We start from the raw sequence: 20,370 nt of genomic DNA, 5'->3' as shown, positions 1-20,370 counted from the left end.
GATTTGGAACCCTGGGCATCTGTGAACCATTTTCTGTTGTCAAAAATGATGACTGATTATTACATTACGTATCTGAATGAGGGCGGTGCGTGGAGGTTGATACAGTGCTGAGGGCGAGAACTATAATCACTGATTCATTTTCTTTAGAGCAATCTTCTCTTCATTTTGCCTTTGCTTGCCCAAGCCCCTCCGTCGTGGGAGAATTTCTGATCCAGGTCTGCCGAGGCACTATCACGACATCCTGGTTGGACTCGCCTCATAGATGCCAAGGTGGCGAAGTGTCCAAGACGTGTTGTTCAGGCTCACACAAGGCCCTGGGTTACATTGTTCACCAGCCACAAAGCGAGAGATCTCGAGGGACAAAGCAAGCGGGGTTTATGCTGGAACCAAAACAAAGTAGCTTTCAAAGTACCACACAATCAAGGCAGGTCGGTGTGTTCAAAGTTTGCCGTATCTAAAGTGACTAGGGCCTCGAGATACGACAGGTCTAGTGCAAACAAAGGAACCATGCTGTGGCTGGCAAGATTCCAAAGATTCCGCTCGGAGCACCCGGTCCTACATCAGTCCATTCCGCGGTGACGACAAGACCCCTGCGGTGACAACAGATAACCCTACAATGATGCTTAACACGAATTGAGCCACTCACATCACCGCCACCGCACGCCTATCTCTCGGCGCCTAGCCACCAGAACCTTGCGACCTGCCCTTATCAACCAAGGTCACACTTGCGAATGCGCCAAAAGTTCCACGCGACGTGGGATCTGAGCCCGGCGCTAGTTCCTGGAAGAGGCAGTTGCGGCGGGGAATCGATTCGCTCGCCAAGAAACGATCGTCCCGCCCATCCCTACAACTGCCTCATTGGGATGGTCGCCGTGACGCTGCCGTTGACGTGATTGGTGCAATCATATATTGTGCTATGCAGAAGTGCCATGCAGTCAATGAAGAAGGTCATTGACCGAGGAGAGTTGAGATGAGAGTGTTGTAGCTATCTGCATAATGCAGAGCGTCACCTATAAAAGGCTTATTCTCACGCTCGAGTGAATCCTTTTGCTCATCACTGCCTCTCTTGTCTCAAGGTAGCTGCTCAATCTTGTCTCTAGCCCATCATGAAGTCCTCTATTCTTTCGCTCTCCCTCTACGCCTTGGCCGCGCCTTCACTGGTCAGCGCCGGCAGCAGCAAGAAGCCCCTGGTCAACTCACTCAAGCTGCAGAAGCTCATCAACATCGATGGACTCCTCGCCGGATCCCAGAAGCTTCAGGACTTTGCTGATGCCAACGGAGGAAACCGTGCCTTTGGCAGCGGTGGTCACAATGCCACCGTCGACTACATCTACAACAGCCTGAAGAAACTCGGCACTTATGATGTGGTCAAGCAGCCCTTCACCGAGCTCTACTCGCAGGGTACCGCTTCGCTCAAGGTCAACGGAGAGGACTTTGAGGCCGCCATCATGACCTACACCCCCGGCGGTACCGTCCAGGGACCTCTGGTCGTTGCCTCCAACCTCGGATGCGAGGTTGCGGATTTCCCCGCCGAGACCAAGGACAACGTCGTGCTTGTGTCACGAGGCGAGTGCCCCTTTGCCCTCAAGTCGACCAATGCCAAGCAGGCCGGTGCCGCCGGTGTTGTCGTGTACAACAACGTCCCCGGCAGTTTGGCTGGCACCCTCGGCGCTGCTTTCGGCGATTACGCGCCCATTGTTGGCATCAGCCAGGAGGAGGGACAGGCTATCCTCGAGCTGGTCAAGGCTGGCGAGGTTACCGTTGATCTTGACATTAACGCTATCACTGAGAACCGTGTCAGCTACAATGTCATTGCCGAGACTAAGGAGGGTGACCACAACAACGTTCTTGTTGTGGGAGGTCACTCCGACTCTGTGGCTGCCGGCCCTGGTATCAAGTAAGTGTCACGAGAACGTCCTGTGGTGGCATTGACTAACCATATCCCAGCGACGATGGTTCTGGTATCATTGGTGTGCTGAAGGTTGCTGAGGCCCTGGCCAAGTTCCGCGTTAAGAACGCTGTTCGCTTTGGTTTCTGGAGCGCTGAGGAGTTCGGTCTTCTTGGATCCTACCACTACATCAAGTCCATCAACGGTTCTGATACCGAGCTTAACAAGATCCGTGCTTACCTCAACTTTGATATGGTAGGTTCACTCTCACCTATTCGAGAAGACCCATACTAACTAGTATCAGATTGCCAGCCCCAACTACGTCTATGGTATCTACGACGGTGATGGCAACGCCTTCAACCTCACTGGCCCTGCTGGCTCTGACGTCATTGAGAAGGACTTTGAGAAGTTCTACAAGACCAACCGCCAGCCCTATGTTCCCTCTGAGTTCAGCGGTCGATCTGATTACGCCGCTTTCATCGAGAACGGCATTCCCTCCGGCGGTCTCTTCACCGGTGCCGAGCAGCTCAAGACCGAGAAGGAGGCCAAGCTATTCGGTGGCGAGGCCGGTGTTGCCTACGATGTCAACTACCACCAGGCTGGTGATGATATCGCCAACCTCAACCGGGAGGCCTATCTCCTCAACACCAAGAGCATTGCCAACTCTGTCGCCAAGTACGCCAAGAGCTTCAAGACTCTGCCCAAGGTCCACAAGGCTTCCCGAAGATGGGACGCCGACAAGGCTCAGATGCTCAAGAGGTCTAGCGAGCACACCCACTCCCACAGCGGTCCCTGCGGTGGTATCAGCCAGTAAGGCTGGGAAAAGTTATGAGAGCCATTTGGCTACGAAGAAGTGTATAAGACTTGGAGTTTGGGGGTTGCATAAGCAATGAGTATGATGTAGAGTAACATGAAAATCAATTCACGCATGATGTGGTTATGATATCATAACTTGGCTTTTCGTTTCAACCGCTCCTGTGATTCGAGAAGATGGCATAGTCGAAGCATAGCCTTTGATAATGATTTAAAGCCCAATTAACTTCCAATGCTGTGTTGCTAACCCGGGAGCTTAGACCATAAACCTCCCTTGCTTAACGATCCCCTTCAAGCTCCCTAAACGACCGTGATCAAGAGGGTGTCCAGAGGAAGGGAGATGACCAGATAAGATAAGACATGGGGTAATAACAAAGACAAAGCACATTAGAAAGAGTAGAAGTGGTGAGAATGGTGAGATCATCGAGACGAATCTCAGGAGAAGAGCAAGGAGGTCCCTCAAAAAAAACGTATAGGCTTGTAAGGCAGCCCGGCCCTCGATGAGTTAACTGAGCTCGAAGATCGTATAGGCTTGTAAATCAAGTTAGCATCGGGTCACGATGCTATGATGTGTTGGCAATGTGTTCTTTATTATAGTTGCAGCCCGGCCCTTGATGGGAACTGAGCCAGAAGATCGTTGTAAATCAAAAGTGTAAAAGTCGTAACAGGCCATCGAATCCATGGTCTCTCGTCCCTAGACAGCGGTACTGTTTCAAGCTCGCCGGCCATTAACCTATTTTCGTTTGAAAACCCGGGTTCGGCCCGTCAATGAGGCCCGGCTACTATTTCCTAGTCAGCGAGCAAAACCATTCTGGAAGGTTGTTAGGACACTTTGTTCTGAGTACGTACGCTCAGGGCCTGAATTCTATCCTCGCACTTCTCTCGTGCTACCTTTTTCTCTGAACATGTTTGGGACCCGATGGGAAGCAATGATAGCAGAATAACGCCGCAGGGCGGGGAAATAGGGATGAGATGTCAAACATCCCGGACAGCCACATCTGAGGCTGACCATTGAGCAGTGCAGACAACCATCGGCGTAATATTTCATCCGTTAAGGCAGGAATTGGGTATTGTCTTATCCATTATGCCCGGTGATCACCCGCCCGATCATGAGGTGACGAGCCTGGCCATACACGTTGGTTCCATCCACTTCTGGGGACAATTCCATTGGGATTTAGCACGAAGGCCGAGCTCGCCGCTATTGGTCTCGCCAGCAACATTCTCCAGTTCACCGAAGTCGGCATCAAACTCTTCTTGGCGGCCCGAGAAAAGTACCAGTCTGTTTCCGGTCGCGGTGAAGAAGATGAAGACATTGTTACAGACATGGGACGTCTTAGGACCCTAGCCAATACCATTCGGGAAGATTCAAAGCCTCATGTGAAGGAAACTGACGCTGAAATCTATAGGATTGCCTTGTCGTGCAGTCGTGAGGCATCTTCTCTCATTGAGACTCTGGATCGCCTTGGCGTGGGCAACGGCAAGCATCATGGCTGGGAGAGCTTTCGGAAAGCTCTAAAGCAACTATCGAAGAGTTCGGAAAGTGAGAAGAAAGAGAATAGGCTCAGAAAGCTACAGGGAGATATCACCCTGCATCTGGTAACCGCTTCAAAGTAAGTCAAAAGAATACAATCAAGATACCAAAGGCAAGCAGGTTAATTCATCCCAGGAAGGATCAATCGTCTATTCTCAGCATCGTGCACTAACTGAAGCTACATAACCAAATACTGGAAGCTAAGACAATGGCAGAGCTGAACAAGGTTCAGACCACTTTGGGAAATATTCAGAGAACTGAACAAAATGCAGTCTCCAGACTTGTCGCTCAGCTTGAGAAGTTGGCAACGGAAGTTCCCCACGTCAAGAGACAACAGACAATACTTCAGAGCCTCTACTTCGACAAGATCAAGGACCGTCAAACTGAAATCAAGGACCACCACAAGAACACGTTCGAATGGATTCTGGCGTCTGAGGACACACCATTTTCCCAGTGGCTTATGGATGACACCGACCTCTTTTGGATCAAGGGGAAGCCGGGTAGTGGCAAGTCAACACTGATGAAGTTCTTGGCCACACATGACAACACTAAGAAGAGACTCCAATCATGGGGCGGCAAAGACACAGTGGTCATCGCAGGCCATTTCTTCTGGATTGCTGGTACCCCAATGCAGAAAGATCTACTAGGCCTTTGGCGGACACTCCTGTGTCAAGTCCTGAAAGAGTGTCCCGCACTTATCGAAACGGTTTGCGCCTCCCGCTGGGCCGAAGTGGACGGGCCCTCAGTCTCTGAGCCGTGGCATAAGGATGACTTGTACAAGGCCATGGAGACTCTTTCCTCTCAAAGGTCCCTTGATGTCAAGTTTTGCTTCTTTGTGGACGGCTTGGACGAGTATACCGGAGGAGAGAAGGAACGCAGTGGCGGTTTTCAGCAGCTGATCAACCCGCTGAAAACGCTAGCTTCATCCCGATCGATCAAGATATGCGTCTCCAGCCGGCCATGGACTGAGTTCGATGAGTTACTCGGCCAAGAGGAGCAAGTCAGGCTTGAGGACTTAACCCGGGAAGACATCAGAAGATTTGTTGAGGATGACCTGGGTAGCAACCCTCGGTTTCAGAAACTCGCAAGCAAGTATAAACGATGTGAGAGCATACCTGGTCTCATTATCGAGAGGGCAGATGGGGTTTTCCTCTGGGTCTACCTTGTCATTCGCTCCCTTTCAAGGGGTCTAGTCCACGCAGACAACTACCCAGAGCTCCGAAAGAGACTTGACGATATCCCTAGCGACCTCGAAAAGTATTTCAAACAGATGCTGAAGTCCATCGATCCTTTCTACAAGGACCAGACCTTGAGAATTTTTCAAACTGTCGTCGCTGCCGAACAGTCGCTTCCTTTGTTGGGGTTCAAATTCCTTGACCAAGAGCTTGAAGACGCTGGTTATTCGGTCAAGATGAAGCCGCAGCAATGGTCTCTGGATGAAGTGAAGGAAACCTGTCAAAGTGTGAAGGAGCGCCTTGACGGCCGATGCCGAGACTTGCTCTACTTTCGGGAGAAGGTTGACCACATGGGCCTCGTCTTTCGATTTCGGGTCGACTTTCTGCACCGAACTGTTAGAGACTTTCTCCTCAACACAAACATACTGGATGACATGGTTAAGGAAGCAAAGGAGGAAGCAAAGAAAAAGGGAAAGCAACGCAACTTCGACCCTCGCCTGGCCCTCTGCAACATGATGCTGGCTCTCACAAAACTAAGAACGATCAATAATCAGGTACTTAAAGAGAGGGATCAGCTATTTGCTCTCACAGATAGTCTAATGTACTATGCTCGGCAAATCGAGGAATCCGTCATCAGACCCGAACAGACAGCCTCCGGATCACGGACTCAGCTTTCTCAAGTATTCGTCATCTTGGACGAATTGGACCGGTCAATCTCGAAAAGACAAAAGGGCGACGAAAAGCACTGGACAAACCAAAAAAGAGAACCAATGGAATCTTTTCTCAGGGATAGGGGATCTCTTCACGAGAATGGAGGGAAAACCTTCCTCGCGGCCGCCATTCAAGCTGGGCTTGAGTTGTATGTCAAAGACCGCCTCAATCAAGGCAAGTCTCAACTGCGCAAGGACGGGCGCCCTCTCCTCGACTATGCACTTCGCCTAATAATGGCTAGTCCGGTTCAATTATCCAACTCTGAGGAAGGCCCCATGCTGGGTATTCTGGAACATCTTCTGAAACTGAAAGCAAACCCCAACTACAGAATCAATATGTACGCCAGAAAGACACCCTGGGAACTATTCTTGTATGAATGCTATGGACATGCTAGCCGTGGTTCTTTATCGGAGAGTATCACTGATGATATTGCGAGGGCATTGGAGCTCATGATCGAGAATGGCGCAGATGTGACTTGCACTTTCGAAGTGGACGATGGGTATAGAGTTGTTGGTGTGGCCGAGGTTATCGACAAATTGAAGTTTCGGGAGGACCAGATTGAACGACTGGGGGATCTAATAAGTAGGAGGAAGGGAAGCGGCTCTTGGTTGTCACGGGTTTCTAAATGGGCTTTTCGCATGTAGATGATATGGGCCATGGTAGTTTCCAGTGTCGGGTCTAGTTCTAGTTTTTCAATGACATCGCTGTCAGCCACATGATCAAAAACACACTTAAAGACACACGGCAGCATCAAAACCCAATGCTGCAAAACACCGTAAACCTAAGTTAAGCTTCTATAGCCATAGAAACCTAGTAGCAGGAGCCTCGCAGTGCAAGATGCCACCTTTCCTTTTCCTCCAGTGTCGGGTCTTGGTGCTAGGATTTATGAATGACTGTGTTTTTCGTTACTATGGTCGATGGCCTTGTTTGAAAGCGCCGCGGATGACTGATGACAAGAGGGCGTCTAGGTCGCAATGCTAGACTCTGTTCATCTCACCCTAAGCTTTCTTTTGTGACCTCTATGGGATTATAGATTGAGTAGATAGTCCTTTGACTGGCTGTTCTGATTTGTTGGGAATGTAAAACTTCACCTGACCGCTAGTTACTATTAAGAAAGAGAGGAGCAAAGGCTTAGGTGCTAACCAGAATCCCTCTTAGCCAAGTATATACTCTCTTACCATACAAGAAGCCTCACTGTTCAAGGCCTCGGCCCTAATACCGGCCCGAACAAAGCACTGCCTAGTAGCGACAGGGATCAAGTGTCGCCTGTCGGTCACTTTCACTTCAGAGAATCGACAACAGTTGTACTGAGGAAGCAGGGAAAGGACAGGTACGCCATTCCTGGGTCTTGGCGGCCGATGTGGTTATTGAACATCACCATAGGCAAGATCATAGATGCCACAATAGCACACCGGCTGAGCTATGTGGCGGAGACACACAACCTGCTCCCCTGAGCCCACATGGGGGTAGGAAGACGAGACTCGCCGCGCACGCCTTCCATTGGAAAGACTATCCCTTCGTTAGAGCATCATCACCCTTCAAGACGCCTCCCGGAGATCCTCGGTATTCCCCAGAATACTATCCTCCAAAGAAGTCCATCCGGGACGTCCCAGCTCCCGCAGTAAGTGCTCGGCCCGGTCCCTAGGCTCAACAGTGAGACTATACCCGCCATCGGCGAAGTTCTTGTAGAACCTGCGTCCAGGGTTCTGCTTTCGCAAGATGGCCAGAATCTTATCCCAGTTAAGCGGCTCTGCCATGCCGAAAATGCGCTCGCCCTTAACATCGGGAAGGACGGCTGCGGCAATGTGTAAAAGGGCATCGTCTTGGACGTCGATGAAGTATGCTATGATGACCATGTTAGTTACGTCTTCATTTTGAGCGGACTTTCTGCAATCTGTGACATACTGGGATCGTCGATCCAGTCCGGGACTTTTTCTCCGGCCCACAAGGCAACAGGTACGCAAGAGGTTGATGCGTGTCCCTGGTGGACGAGGTCGAGGCTTTTCCCTAGGTTTAGATTGGGAAGGACTTCCTTTTGTTACCGAGTTGATCACACACATACCGCGTTACTGGGAGCTTACCTGTATTAACCACCATGTCCGGCCGCTTGTCCTTGTTCTCGTCGTAAAACTTCCAGATCGCCCTCTCCTGCTCGATTTTGCTGGCTGCATATACGGGCAAGCTGCGCTCTGGAGCGTAGGGTGGTGGTGCCCATGCCAGCTCAACAGCATCTTCACTCCAGGTGTCGTGGGTGATTACCAGGCCATCTTGCCGCTTCTCAGGGTTTACTGGCATTAACGTTGCAGTCGATGATGTCAACACAAAGCGCCTAACGCTAGGCTCCTTGTAGGCGGACTTGATTGCGTTAACCGCGCCGTCAATAGCAGTTGGGATAACCTGGTTAGGGTCTGGGCTGAGGTTGACGACAGTCGCAACATGGATAAGGGCTGAAACTCCTAGGAGGATGTCAAAAGAGGTAGTCTTGATGATTGAAGTACGGGGATCTTACCCTTAACACCCTCGTCCAAGGCTCCGTCGACCGTCATGTTGGGAACAGAGACTAGCTCGAAGCTGCCTTTTCCATATTTCTTTTCAAAAAGATTGCTGACCCAAGTGTTCTTCGCCGTGTCACGGACGGTGCCGCGGACCTTGAAGCCGAATTGGAGGAACTGGTCTGCGACATGGGAGCCGATGAAACCGTTGACACCTGTCACCATGACGGTGGACCCTTTGGGAATGACGAAGTTGTCTGACGGCACCATGGTGTTCGGCTAGCGATAGGTCTGGAAATACTGGTGGTGATGGTGCTGAATCTGTGATGAGTTGACCTGGCGAAGGGTGGAATGAAGGGATGAGATGTCTAACCTTGAAGACATGATATATGCCGTGGGATTTTCACTGTCTTAAATACGAGATCAACCCCTCGCTAGAGAGAGTAAACTCCCATGAATAGGAGAACGGAGTTTGGGCTTCTCAGGCGCTGACAATTGTCGCCAGGTCCACTATCTCGCACTCCGTGCGGAGGATTGAAGTCACTCTCCATGTGGCGATCAACTGACTTATCGGGCAACCTGTTTTGCGGGCTAAGAGACTTGCGGTGATTAGCAAGAGTTTAGCAAGCAAAAACGGAGCATCGGATTTGAATCAAGGGCCGAGCTGCGAGTCCATGGTCGCTCGAGTACTACCCAGCCCTTTCTGGAAGTCGCCCAGACTGCCGTTGTAAGTGTTGTACTTGAATAACACAAACTGTATCTGGGACACATGACCCTTGCGGTCTGGCTAGTCTGTGCGCCATACCAGCAGGAGTTGTGATTACCAAGTGGCGAGGGAACTCTTTCGAGCTACCGCTGACTACTTACCCGCGCGGGGGCATTCATATCATGCGACGACGAGTATCCCACTCTCGCTCCGGATATCTAATACTTACGCAACTCAATACGGTGTGTGCTTAGCAAGAACGGCAAGAACGATTCTGCCTTCCTGAAATGGCTATGGAAGTGGTTCAGATGCATGGCTTGGAGGATACAAAAGGTCCTGCTGCCTCGGGACTTCCTCAGTGTTGGACCACACATTCTACTCATCACATTCCCGCCCTTTCTAGCAATAAGTTATTCAGTCCTCGTTCCCACGCGATCAACGTACCCAAAGTCTAGCCGAAAGCTCAACAATGACCGGCAAGAAGATCATCACTGTGTTTGGAGCCACGGGCCAGCAGGGCGGCTCAGTGGTTGCCACCTTCTTGAACGATGCTAGGCTTTCAGGAGAGTGGTCAGTTCGTGCTGTGACACGAGATGTGAACAAGGACTCTGCCAAGAGGCTCGCAGCCCTCGGTGCCGAGGTCGTCCAGGTAGGTGAGTTCTTGCAAGTTGGAGAAGCATGGGACTGAATACTGTTGACTAGGCCGACCTTTCGGACAGGCACACACTGGACAAGGTCGTATCAGGCGCTGAGGCCGTCTTTGCCGTCACGAATTACTGGGAGGCGATGGACGCCGAACTTGAAGTCAGACAGGGGAAAGCCATTGTTGATGCCGCCAAGGCGGCTGGCATCAAGCTTTTCATTTGGAGCTCGCTCTACGATGTGAAGAAACGTAAGTCCAATGTCACAGGGAGTTTGCCTGGTAAAATGTCCCTCCCGAAGAGCTAACACGGGCGTACGCAGTAACGAATGGCAAGCTTCCGCATGTCTACCACTTCGACGGCAAGGCCGCCGTTGAGGAGTATATCCGTGCTCTAGGCATTCCAGCGGCCTTTTTCATGCCAGGCTTCTACATGTCCAACATGCCTGGTCAATGGCTGCGTGCTGATCCACCCGAAAACGTCTGGACTCTGGCGCTGCCGATGCCTGACAGAGCGCCCATCCCCGTCTTCGATATCACCGCCCTTGATGCTTATGGCAATCTTGTCGGCGTCCTCGGGGTACTTGTCAAAGTATGCCGCCAGGAGGGTCACGCTATTGTTCTCAGGGGTGCCGTAGAATTCGCCCCCATTCCAAAAGGTCATGTTGCCATCGATGGCAGCTCTCAAGGCCTCGAAAGCTTGGTCGTGGGCGATGGGGTCTTTTCGCCAGGTGAGGTTCATCAGGCCATAGCCTCGGGGGCCAACTTGGCGTCCGGCAAGCTCAGGCATGATGGGATGCGATGGAGAGAGAGAGAGAGAGAGGCGAGAGGCAAGTGAATGCTCCTGTAGGAATGGTTTCACTTGTGCGGAGCTCACGTCGTATGCAGAAATGTTGTGTGTTAAAGAGTAATGATCGAATTGGAAGCGTATCTAGTGCTTTCTGTCTGTTCATTTATACTGACATTCCGTCGCGGCTGAGTTTCACTGCAGAGAGCCAGCCAGGCTTTCCCATGACGAGTTGAGAGCGGCCGTGGCTAGCATAGATTGGTAATGCGGAGATATCGGTCTTTACGGACACTAGATGAGCAACCATAAAGTGCCCTGCAAGTAGACATTCCACGGCATCTATACCTACCATTACGAAGACCTTAGTCGAAACCCCAGGCGTGGTGTTGTAAGGCGTGGTGTTGTGGAGGCGGCCTACCCCTGTTGCCAAACACTAACTAGCCAATGCCGGAAGCGAGGAAGAGCTTGGATCTTTTTTAAACACAAGCTAAAGAGCACGGACCCTTGGGGAGACGCTCGGTGTCTTGGCATCCGCCGATGGCCTTACCGCGCGGCTGTCTTCCCATTGTACGGTCGGATTTAAGCTCAACGGACGAGCTGGATTCAACCTCTCCCATTGGTGATGAGAGGATGGGACAGTCGGCCTATCCCACCCGGGCATTACCAACTTAGTATGAACTCCACAGACATCCCAGCTTTCCTTTACGCGTATGATTCGAGGCAAATACGTACGCGTGCTATGTCAGCACATCCATCAGCTGCGAACAGATTCGCAAGGTAACATACTCCAATATACGGGATGCTTAAGAGTTCTACAATGATTGAAGCTGTGTAAATCGATTGGTAATATGGCAGAGGGCGTCAAATGGGTGGTGTAGATGTACATGTGCGGGTACCCCAGGACCTACTGCGGTGTCCTCTATGGTTGGAGATCCCGGAACATCTCCATCAAGGATGGCTAGGAAAGAAGAAACTCAAGAGACCGGAGCAATGGCTGCTGGGTTGATTACCAAACAAGATGGCATAATTCATCCTAATCATCGGCAAGAAGTGGGAAGGGTGTACAGAAACACCTACTCTATGGAAGGGTTCCGTTAATCCGCTTGAGTTAGACGATCACAATAAAGGAGGGACGAATCCCTACCTTGATTCATCCTAGCCACTCTCTGAACACCCAACCTTCTCCCATCTCGTTTCTCAACCATCAAACTACCTTCACACACCAGACTTACTCGCGGATTCGGGACAATGGCGGCCTCCAAGCCTAGAATTCTTGTTGTTCTTACATCAACCGACAAGGTGCCGACGAACGGAAAGCCCATCGGCTGGTATTTGGTGAGGAACCCCGCACGCTGGGGAATGGCGGTGCATTCTCAAGTAGTCACAACTAACAAGTGTTTTTTCATCTCAGTCCGAGCTCGCTCACCCTTTCCACGTCCTCCACGGCAAAGCAGACTTCACCTTCGCCTCCCCAATGGGCGGAGAGGCACCACTTGATCAAGTCTCGGTCGAAATGTCCATGGAAGATCCCGTCTGCAAGGACTTCCATGATAACCACTCGTCCACCTGGAGGGAGACACGGAGACTCTCCGAAGTGGCAGACCGTACCTCCGAATTCGACGCCGTCTTCTATCCGGGTGGCCACGGCCCCATGTTCGACCTCATCTCGAATCCCGACTCCCTTCGTATCCTCCGCGACCTTCACGCCGAGGACAAGGTCATCGCGGCCGTCTGCCACGGGCCCGCGGCTTTGGTCAACGCCAAGACTGCCGACGGCGAATATATAATTCAGGGGCGCGAGGTCACGGGATTCGATGACGTTGGTGAAGAGATGTTTGGTTTCGATGAGGACGTGGGCTTTTCGCTAGAGGGCTTGTTGAACGAGAGAAGCGGCGGCAAGTATTCCAAGGCTGATGACGGTCCACTTGGGAAGAAGGTGATCGTGGACGGCAAGCTTATCACAGGGCAGAACCCAGCTTCAGCTTATGATGTCGGTCTTGAGCTGGCCAAGGCATTAGGTGTTTAATTTTGGTTTCTTCCAACTTTACGCCATGACCCCGCGCTATCACCCTTGGGCTTCTTAGGGAATAGGGAGGCATTTGCCCACGTCTCCTTACCATATTTCTCTGTTTTGAGTAGCAGGAGGCATGTGCCGAGGAAATACCTAGCGACGCCGCAATGGACTGTACCTAGCCCCAGGAATTCTAATCAAGAGCTGTCACACACCAACGTGTCTGGACTCAAACTGGCGGCGTAGTCGCGCAATGTACCTTGGTAACATTAGCCTGCATGATGCTTTGTGTCCAAGACCATACTCCTTTCATCACGGGTCTGAACCTCATCAGCCCACAACCAGTTCCCGTGAGGAGTTGAACATGTTTGGCTTTGACCCGTTCAGGGGTTGAACTCATGTCTGAGCCCTCAGGACATGTTTCAAGTTACCTTTAGACCAAGCTCTTTCCCCATCCTTGGCTTCCAGTTGCGTGTCAGGACCCTTTGTGACGCTAGGGGGCTGTTAGCCCAATGTAATTGTGGTCCAGACCACAAAATCCACGGGAGGAGGTTCTCAGACAAATAAGCTTCGCACTAAGACCGGGACAGGCTCCGTAAAAGTAATCACGTTCGGTAGCGGCCATGCGTAGTCGGCCGACGCAGTCGAGACACCAGGCACGGGGAAAGGGAAAAAGCACTTCGAATTAAGCTATTCACAAGGTCTGTTGATGCCGGCAGCCTACTGCAATATGACCGTTCCGCCAGGAAACTATAAAGACTCTTATTCGTTGCTCATTGCTTCAAGTCTGCCCATCTGCCTCCGTCCCCACCACCTTTCATCTTTCCCCCTCACCACATGGTAGAGACTCAGCAACTTCATGGATCAACAGGATATCAGCCCCAAGAACGAAGCCGACAAGGAAGCCATCGGCGCCCATGATTCGAGGCAAAAAGCCGTAAGTGGAATTATACTCTAGATGATACATTAATACTTGACGTGTAACTCTCGTTGGGGAAAAGCCGTCCAGTCTTGTTGCCGTAAAAAGCACTCCCCTTTTGAAGACATAGAAAGGCTGACATCTTTCCTTCTTGTTTACAGTGTGATCAATGTCATGTACGCAAGGTGAGCCGATCTTTGTCTTGCTTTCTGCAAAAGGAGCAACAAATCCAGAAGACGAGAATCGTTAACCAATATCGAGCTGTCTGTGCAGATCCGATGCGATAAAGAAATACCTTGTTCAAACTGCCATGTCGCCGACCGATCATGCATTCGAGGGAGCTTTCTCCGAAAGCCTCGAAAACCTCGACAGAGAGTCGCTGTTTCGACGCAAAAGTAAGCTAGCTAGCTTTTTTATTTCACCGACATCACCCTCCAAGTATACGCCATGGCCACTTGGTCGTGGGCATTGGTGGATTAGGGCCTCTTTGCTAATCGTTAACGTCTACAGCGAGCTCAAGATCGACGAGATCGGACTCCGCCTGTCGAATATCGAAGGGATCCTCCGAGACGTTTCCCAGCGGTCCGCTTCATCTCACAGCAGCAGCAGCCCGCCGCAGTATACAACTCCCCAGCAGTACCTCGCCATTGGCGCGTCGGTCGTCGACGACCAAGATTCCGAAGACGAAGAGTCGGCATTCAGGCACGACTCTGCCATCGTTGACCAGGCTACCGGCACTGGCGAGGACCTTGAACACGCCATCAGTAGCATCACGATCGATAATGCAGATCCCGACCTTCACGATGCATTGCTTAATCTGAAGCTGCTCGTGGAACTACAGAATCGCCAGTCCATTCGCAGCAGACCTCGCTTTCCGCTACAGCAACGCTTGCCTGCGGGCGGGCTTGGACAACTGCCCCTGCCGCCTGTAAACGTTGTGGTTGGCCTACTCAAATATGCCCAAGGCATGTTGGAATAATGCTACATCTCGTCTATATACACATCTTTAGGCATCATCGCTAACACGAAAGCCTAGCTTCACCCCCGGGCCTTTTCACCATCATCACTTCCTACGTGGGCATTCGCGATTTTATGAAACTCTGCCAGACAGTCTACTTTCCTGCCCAAGATGTATCTCACACGACCTACACAATCGTTATCGCTGGTCTATACTACCTATTTCTGGAGCAGCACATCCTCGTCTCAGCCAAGGGCACCAAGGAAGAGTTCGCTTCATACGTGCAGATCTGCCGCATCAACCTCGAGACATCGCTCGCCAATGCGTTGGTTTTTGCGTCGCCCAGGATTGAGACTGTTCAGGCTCTCTTGCTAGGGGTAAGCTAACATGATGCTTCCCTGCCATCAAACTGGCCCTTGCCTACTGACCGATATAGACTCTGTATGCTGTTCACATGTCGAGGCCAACGGTCGCCTGGTTTCTAAACTCGGCAGCTGCCAACATTTGCCAGATAGCTGGCTTCCACCGCCACAAACAGTCGGCCTCCGAGACCCCGGCCGCGAAGCTCAAATCGGCAGTGTTCTGGCAGACGTACATAAACGACAGGGCGCTCGCACTACGGCTTCATCGCGCCCCTATGATCCAGGACTATGACATCAGCATCCCTCGAGCCTTTAGCTTTGAGGGACCAATGGGCCTTGAGATGTCCGGTGTGGCTCTGATGTGGTTGAAGATGGCAGCAGTACAAGGCCAGGTCTACGAGAAATTGTCCGTCCTAGCTAGCCTACAACAAGACAAGCTGTAGCTAATGGTGGCTAGCAGATACAGTCCGGCTGCCATTGCACTGCCACGGTCCCAATTGGCTGAGCGCGCTCGTGTACTGGGAGCGGAGTGCCGTCGGCTGGAGCTGGAGGCTGAACACCACCGAGCAGTAATGGCCAGGTCACTTGAGGGGACAGCGGCATCATCCCTAATACCAATGTACACCAAGGGAGACGAGGTTCAGCTCTTGTCAACCATGACACTCATCTACCGGGCGATCCCCCCGCCTTTAGGATCGAAGAGTAGGTTCTGCGACGAGTGTGTGAATGCAGCGAGAAGCGCCATGCAGAGCCATCTGAAGTGTATGGCAACCATCAACAGCGACATCTCAGCCAGGTCGATATACATTCATTGGTATGTCTAGCACCAATAGTATGAATACGTTATCCCCTATGGCTAACATTTTGTCTAGGAACTTGGCACTCACCCATTTTACCCCCATCTTCGTCCTTTTCGGCTACGTCATCGAGACTCTCTCGGTCGAAGACCTCCAGCTTCTCCACGCGGTCGGTGCGTCGCTGGAAGGCTGTGCCAAGTCTTCTGAGACGATCCAGAAGGTATGGCGACTGTGTGAGGTCTTGTGCAGAATAACAAGGCTCTACGTTGATATCAAGACGCGGAAGCAGGAGAATCAGTTCAAGGTCCTTGGGGACAGGTTCGATGCATACCTGGACCAGCTAGGATTGGTTTCGATGGACCGGGAGGGTGTAGCTGATCTGGGAGGAGTTGATCTTCCTGCGCTCGATGATTTCCAAACCGCGGATTTGGCCAGCTGGATATCGGGAAGCCAAGACCTCATGGGGCTGGCGGAACAAGATGTAATTAATTTAGAGGGCTATTCCTTCACAGGTACTGATGGTCCATGAGGATCAAATGAGCTGTTAATCTCGTTTTAAAAGAGCGGCGATGGTCAGTGTCTCATCTCTGTGTTCAGTCTGTCGATCTCGCAGACAACAGGCTCTTGCATGACGTTAATGGTGGTGTAGCGTTCACGTTGACCCTGAAGCTATTCATGATGGCTGTGAACTTGCGGCCCTTGCCCTTGACATGACCAACATAGCTCCCAAGGGTGCGCCACGACTTGCGAGGGATAAGGGTAGTCATTTCGCATCAACTCCGTTATCTTCAGCTTGAAGGAAGTTAATCACATATGGGGGCAGGATCAGCTATTGTTACGGAGAAACGGCCAGTGTAAGTTGCGATAAAAGGTCTCATCCTTTGTTCTTTAAACTTGTCTAGGTACTAGAAAACTCTTTCGCAAAATGGGAGCGTGTGCCATGATTTTCAGAGCCCCTGGCGTGTTTAAACGCCGCTCTGTGAGATCGTGTCCGCCACCTTCAAAGCCATCACGTAAGTAGATTGCTGTGGGAAAGCACCGGGGACTCGCGGGAAAACCGACATATCCACAATACGTAAGCCTTGTACACCATTGACGCGAAGCTCGGAGTCGACACAATGGTCAAGGGAATTGCCTGGACCCATTCGACAGGTACAGCCACCGTGATGGCCAAAGGCCTCATCCTTCAAATTCTGGGCGACATCAACTCCTTCGCCTGGCTGGACTCGGGAGAAAGGGGAGGGGGGAGTTGGGGAATCCTCCATTATGCTGTACAAGAGTTCAGCACCCTCTGTCAATATTTCCAGGTCGCGCTCCCCATGTCCACCCTGGAGCCAATCAACCACGATATCAGGCGTATCGCGTGGGTTCGCCGATCGTAGGGTGACAGTGCCCGAGGACTCATCACCAGGTGTCTGAGTCTTGATGATGGCAAAGGACAAGGCGGACGGGGCAGGCAAGGCTCTGGAGAAACCAGGGTACCAGCCGCGAACAATTGCACCAGTGAATCCATATATCCAAAGGTCGATTTCTTCGTCCTCGCTCTGACTGGAACGGTGTCTGATCGACAGGGGGGCGGCACCTTCGCCGTATGGGCCGGTCCCTGAGTTCTTCCATTCGACGAAGCAGGGGTCTGTAGAGTCGAATTGACCGGTGCAGTTCGTGTTAGGGTTATTCGACCAGGGTTCGGTGGCGTTAACGACGACGATCGCCTCGGTATGATCCTGGAGATATTTTCCCTATTGGGCCTGTTAGTACGAATTTCGGTGCTCCAACGTTCATCGATGAGGGTTGGATCACAAGGCCCTGGAAAAACAGGTGACCGTGAAGCAGCTGAATATTGAACGTACCACAGAAGGAGAGTCGACAATGACATCAATCCCGAAGCTTTCCAACTCCTCGCGTGGCCCGACACCACTCAGCTTGAGGAGCTGCGGTGTGTTGAACACACCTCCGGAAACAATCACCTCTCTCGAGGCCCTCACAGTTTTTACCTGGCCTGTTTGGGAGACATTGTATCGAGGATCGGCGCCATACAGAGCTTCTCCGACCAAATACTCAACCCCAACAGCCCTTGGTGCGCTGCCAGAGCGGTTAAATAGGATCTTGGAGGCGAGCGAATGGGTGCTGAGAGTCAGGGGATATCCGGCTTCAATCGTGTCCACGATGTAGTTCCGGGCTCCAGATCGTCGTCTGTCCTCCGTCTCAGCTACACTTAGTTGATACGCACCAGGCGTGTAGCTGTACAACGGGTCGTTCACATCTCTCTGCAAAAGCTCTGTCAAGTGGTCGATACCGGAGACGTTGACCCCTTCGGTATGCCGTATGGCGTTTGACATGAATGCGGCCAGATCAGGTCGACCCGTGATGTACGACACATTATTTCGGTTGGTCTTTAGTTATTCAGTTAGACTCTCAGAGGAAAAGCAGGGAGCTCTAGTGACTTCAATCATACCGAGATGAACCCATCAAAGCCAAGTCCTTCCTCACGGTAAGTGCGGTTCTCCAAGGCTTTGAAATAGGGTTTCATTGCCTCTGCACTCCAGGAATCGTCGCCGGTGTACTCGGCAATCAGGTCCCACTAACACGTCAGCTCTTGTATCTACGGTACGAGGTGCCGAGTAAATTGACTTGACTTACATCTTTGTCCGAAGCCGCGGCCCAGTTCAGTGCATTTATCTGTGTACTCCCACCCACCGTCGCTCCCCGAGGGTAGAGTGTACCAAGACTGAGAGCGCAGTGCCTCGTTAGCAATTTACAGCAGTTACGACTCGTGCTTAGCGCTGTTCAACATACGGTTCTGCACCGGCCGGTGGGTCGAGTCCATAGTACAATGTCCCGTCAGAGAGACGATAGGTGTACTTGGAGTCTCTCCGGCCCTGTGTCTGGTTTCGATAATTGTTGATGTAAAAGTGCCATGCCATCTCGCTATTCTCAATAGCGGTGCTTGCTCTGTTTAATGCGTATTCAATTTCAGTCAGCTACGCAAGTCCAGTCTGGGGGAGAAGAAGAGAAAGTGTTGAAGATGCCAAACTCACCGGCTCGGAATCTCTTGAATCAAGTCGTCTCCGTGGTCGCCTCCTGCTTCGATGAGAAACACAGAATGCCCCTTTCGGGCAAGAGTCGCTCTGCATCCCTCGCTAGTTAGTTAATTGAGTTACTAGCCAACATTGTGAGGTCCACGTTGTGTGAAGTTTACTTACGCAACAGTCCCACCGCCGGCCCCTGACCCGACTACAATGTACTCGTAGTCGGATGAATTCCCGCGAGATGGAATTGCAGCTGCCAATTGGCAAAAGGTGGCCAACGCGGCCATTGAGGATGAAATTCTCATAATGTACAGTGGATGCCGTTCTTTATCGTTGTTGTATGTGTTCTAGATGTGTGTGTAAACTGGTAGCTAAACTAAGGGTCAAACTCACTGGTGGCGGTCCGTTAACGTTTTCAACTCTTTAGAGAGCTCGAGGCCTCCCCAGATCAATAGAATTGTTGATTTATCAGCGACGGATTAGGAAAACAATTAAATCTGCTGTTCCCTAGATGAACTTCCTTACTAGGCAAACAATACAGACTTAGATGACGTCTCGTCCGTCGCTGATCAATCAGGATAATCTGTTGGTATGTGGGAGATTCAGAGGTTATGCATTCACATCGGAAGCTGGTGGGATACAGTTCATTTTGTCGCCTCATTACTCCCGGGGTACCGCTACTTTGTCCACAATCACGAGCAAGCTTTACAAGAGTGTGGATGTGAAGGGGTGGCCACGTAGGTCCTCCGGCCGATCCGTCTACTGTCGCGATGTTGACAAACTACAAGCCTTTAGTTATTAGGGCTGGTCTCTTGACATGAGTGACGTCCCTGGCTCTTCTATTTGGTACTCAAAGTCGGACTTTAATGGTAATGGCATCGGCCCTGGTCCTAATGGCACCAATACTCCCAAATGCATCCAGCATGGTCCATCCCAAGACTTGAGAGTCCACTGTTCGCAGTTGGAGACCAAGGAGCACTGTCTAGAGAGAGAGTAGAATGATGGCAACGAGGAAGCAGGCGATGTGCTGGCCCAATTCTACACCCAGGAAGTGGTGAAAAAGGTCCAGCACATCATGAACTATAACGACTATCGCATAGAGCTCGAAGGTGGTTCCCAAGGAGCTCTACGCAGCGAGTGATTCATAACATGGCCATTTAGATGCCAACCTAAAATGTTAACCTGGTCCAGTCAAAGTTGTTCCGAGAGGGGACAGAACAAGTCAACAGGGTGACGCCTCGCCTTTGTCTGTGACTTCCTGGCATAAGGGGCAAAGAATCGCTGCTCCGCTCCGAAGCGTTCTTAGTTGTCGCACTAAAGAAGATAGCTTCCCTGGTAAAAGGAGGAGGAGGGGAAAAGGGAGATGCATATGGAGGACCATTTACTGTTTTGGGTAGTGATTCTCACAGAATGGGATGACCGAATACCGAACTTTGGGACCAATCTTCTCCTTCCATGTCCTCTAGTTCACTCCTCACGGACAGTGGATCCTTGGATATCCCTGGTTACTTTCACATGGGAATGCTCGGGTCCATAGTACCAAGGCTTTGA

At 51.4% G+C, this 20,370-nt stretch overlaps 7 protein-coding genes across 7 annotated transcripts; 5 read left to right on the top strand and 2 right to left on the bottom strand.

The window, feature by feature from the left end:
• Positions 1–1,106: 1,106 nt before the first annotated feature.
• Positions 1,107–2,702, top strand: NECHADRAFT_83495 (uncharacterized protein; the record flags this gene model as incomplete). Its single annotated transcript, XM_003047093.1, has 3 exons — positions 1,107–1,897; positions 1,948–2,143; positions 2,193–2,702. The coding sequence occupies 3 exons, from the start codon at positions 1,107–1,109 to the stop codon at positions 2,700–2,702; spliced, it is 1,497 nt and encodes a 498-aa protein (XP_003047139.1).
• A 1,083-nt stretch (positions 2,703–3,785) lies between these two features.
• On the top strand, positions 3,786–6,762 carry NECHADRAFT_83494 (uncharacterized protein; the record flags this gene model as incomplete). The annotated part of the gene is made up of 3 exons (XM_003047092.1): positions 3,786–3,836; positions 3,887–4,311; positions 4,512–6,762. 3 exons carry the CDS (start codon positions 3,786–3,788, stop codon positions 6,760–6,762), a joined length of 2,727 nt encoding a protein of 908 aa, XP_003047138.1.
• Positions 6,763–7,656: 894 nt separating this feature from the next.
• Positions 7,657–8,880, bottom strand: NECHADRAFT_46394 (uncharacterized protein; the record flags this gene model as incomplete). The annotated part of the gene is made up of 4 exons (XM_003046927.1): positions 7,657–7,961; positions 8,024–8,146; positions 8,200–8,574; positions 8,628–8,880. 4 exons carry the CDS (start codon positions 8,878–8,880, stop codon positions 7,657–7,659), a joined length of 1,056 nt encoding a protein of 351 aa, XP_003046973.1.
• Positions 8,881–9,785: 905 nt separating this feature from the next.
• NECHADRAFT_7144 (uncharacterized protein) lies at positions 9,786–10,494 on the top strand (the record flags this gene model as incomplete). Its single annotated transcript, XM_003047091.1, has 3 exons — positions 9,786–9,965; positions 10,019–10,208; positions 10,280–10,494. Coding segments are annotated over 3 exons (585 nt in total), but the record flags the coding sequence as incomplete, so codon positions are not given.
• Positions 10,495–11,991: 1,497 nt separating this feature from the next.
• NECHADRAFT_83491 (uncharacterized protein) lies at positions 11,992–12,769 on the top strand (the record flags this gene model as incomplete). The annotated part of the gene is made up of 2 exons (XM_003047090.1): positions 11,992–12,078; positions 12,155–12,769. 2 exons carry the CDS (start codon positions 11,992–11,994, stop codon positions 12,767–12,769), a joined length of 702 nt encoding a protein of 233 aa, XP_003047136.1.
• A 1,214-nt stretch (positions 12,770–13,983) lies between these two features.
• On the top strand, positions 13,984–16,319 carry NECHADRAFT_46163 (uncharacterized protein; the record flags this gene model as incomplete). The annotated part of the gene is made up of 5 exons (XM_003047089.1): positions 13,984–14,642; positions 14,705–15,008; positions 15,068–15,399; positions 15,454–15,807; positions 15,866–16,319. The coding sequence occupies 5 exons, from the start codon at positions 13,984–13,986 to the stop codon at positions 16,317–16,319; spliced, it is 2,103 nt and encodes a 700-aa protein (XP_003047135.1).
• Positions 16,320–16,755: 436 nt separating this feature from the next.
• NECHADRAFT_83489 (uncharacterized protein) lies at positions 16,756–19,106 on the bottom strand (the record flags this gene model as incomplete). Its single annotated transcript, XM_003046926.1, has 7 exons — positions 16,756–17,529; positions 17,641–18,183; positions 18,246–18,371; positions 18,431–18,533; positions 18,587–18,742; positions 18,829–18,918; positions 18,994–19,106. The coding sequence occupies 7 exons, from the start codon at positions 19,104–19,106 to the stop codon at positions 16,756–16,758; spliced, it is 1,905 nt and encodes a 634-aa protein (XP_003046972.1).
• Positions 19,107–20,370: the final 1,264 nt, after the last annotated feature.

Source organism: Fusarium vanettenii (genome assembly GCF_000151355.1).
Source record: "Fusarium vanettenii 77-13-4 chromosome 8 genomic scaffold NECHAsca_17_chr8_1_0, whole genome shotgun sequence".
NCBI lineage: Eukaryota > Fungi > Ascomycota > Sordariomycetes > Hypocreales > Nectriaceae > Fusarium > Fusarium vanettenii.
The sequence above is the reverse complement of the archived record's forward strand: the minus strand, read 5'-3'. Positions and strand labels throughout refer to the sequence as shown.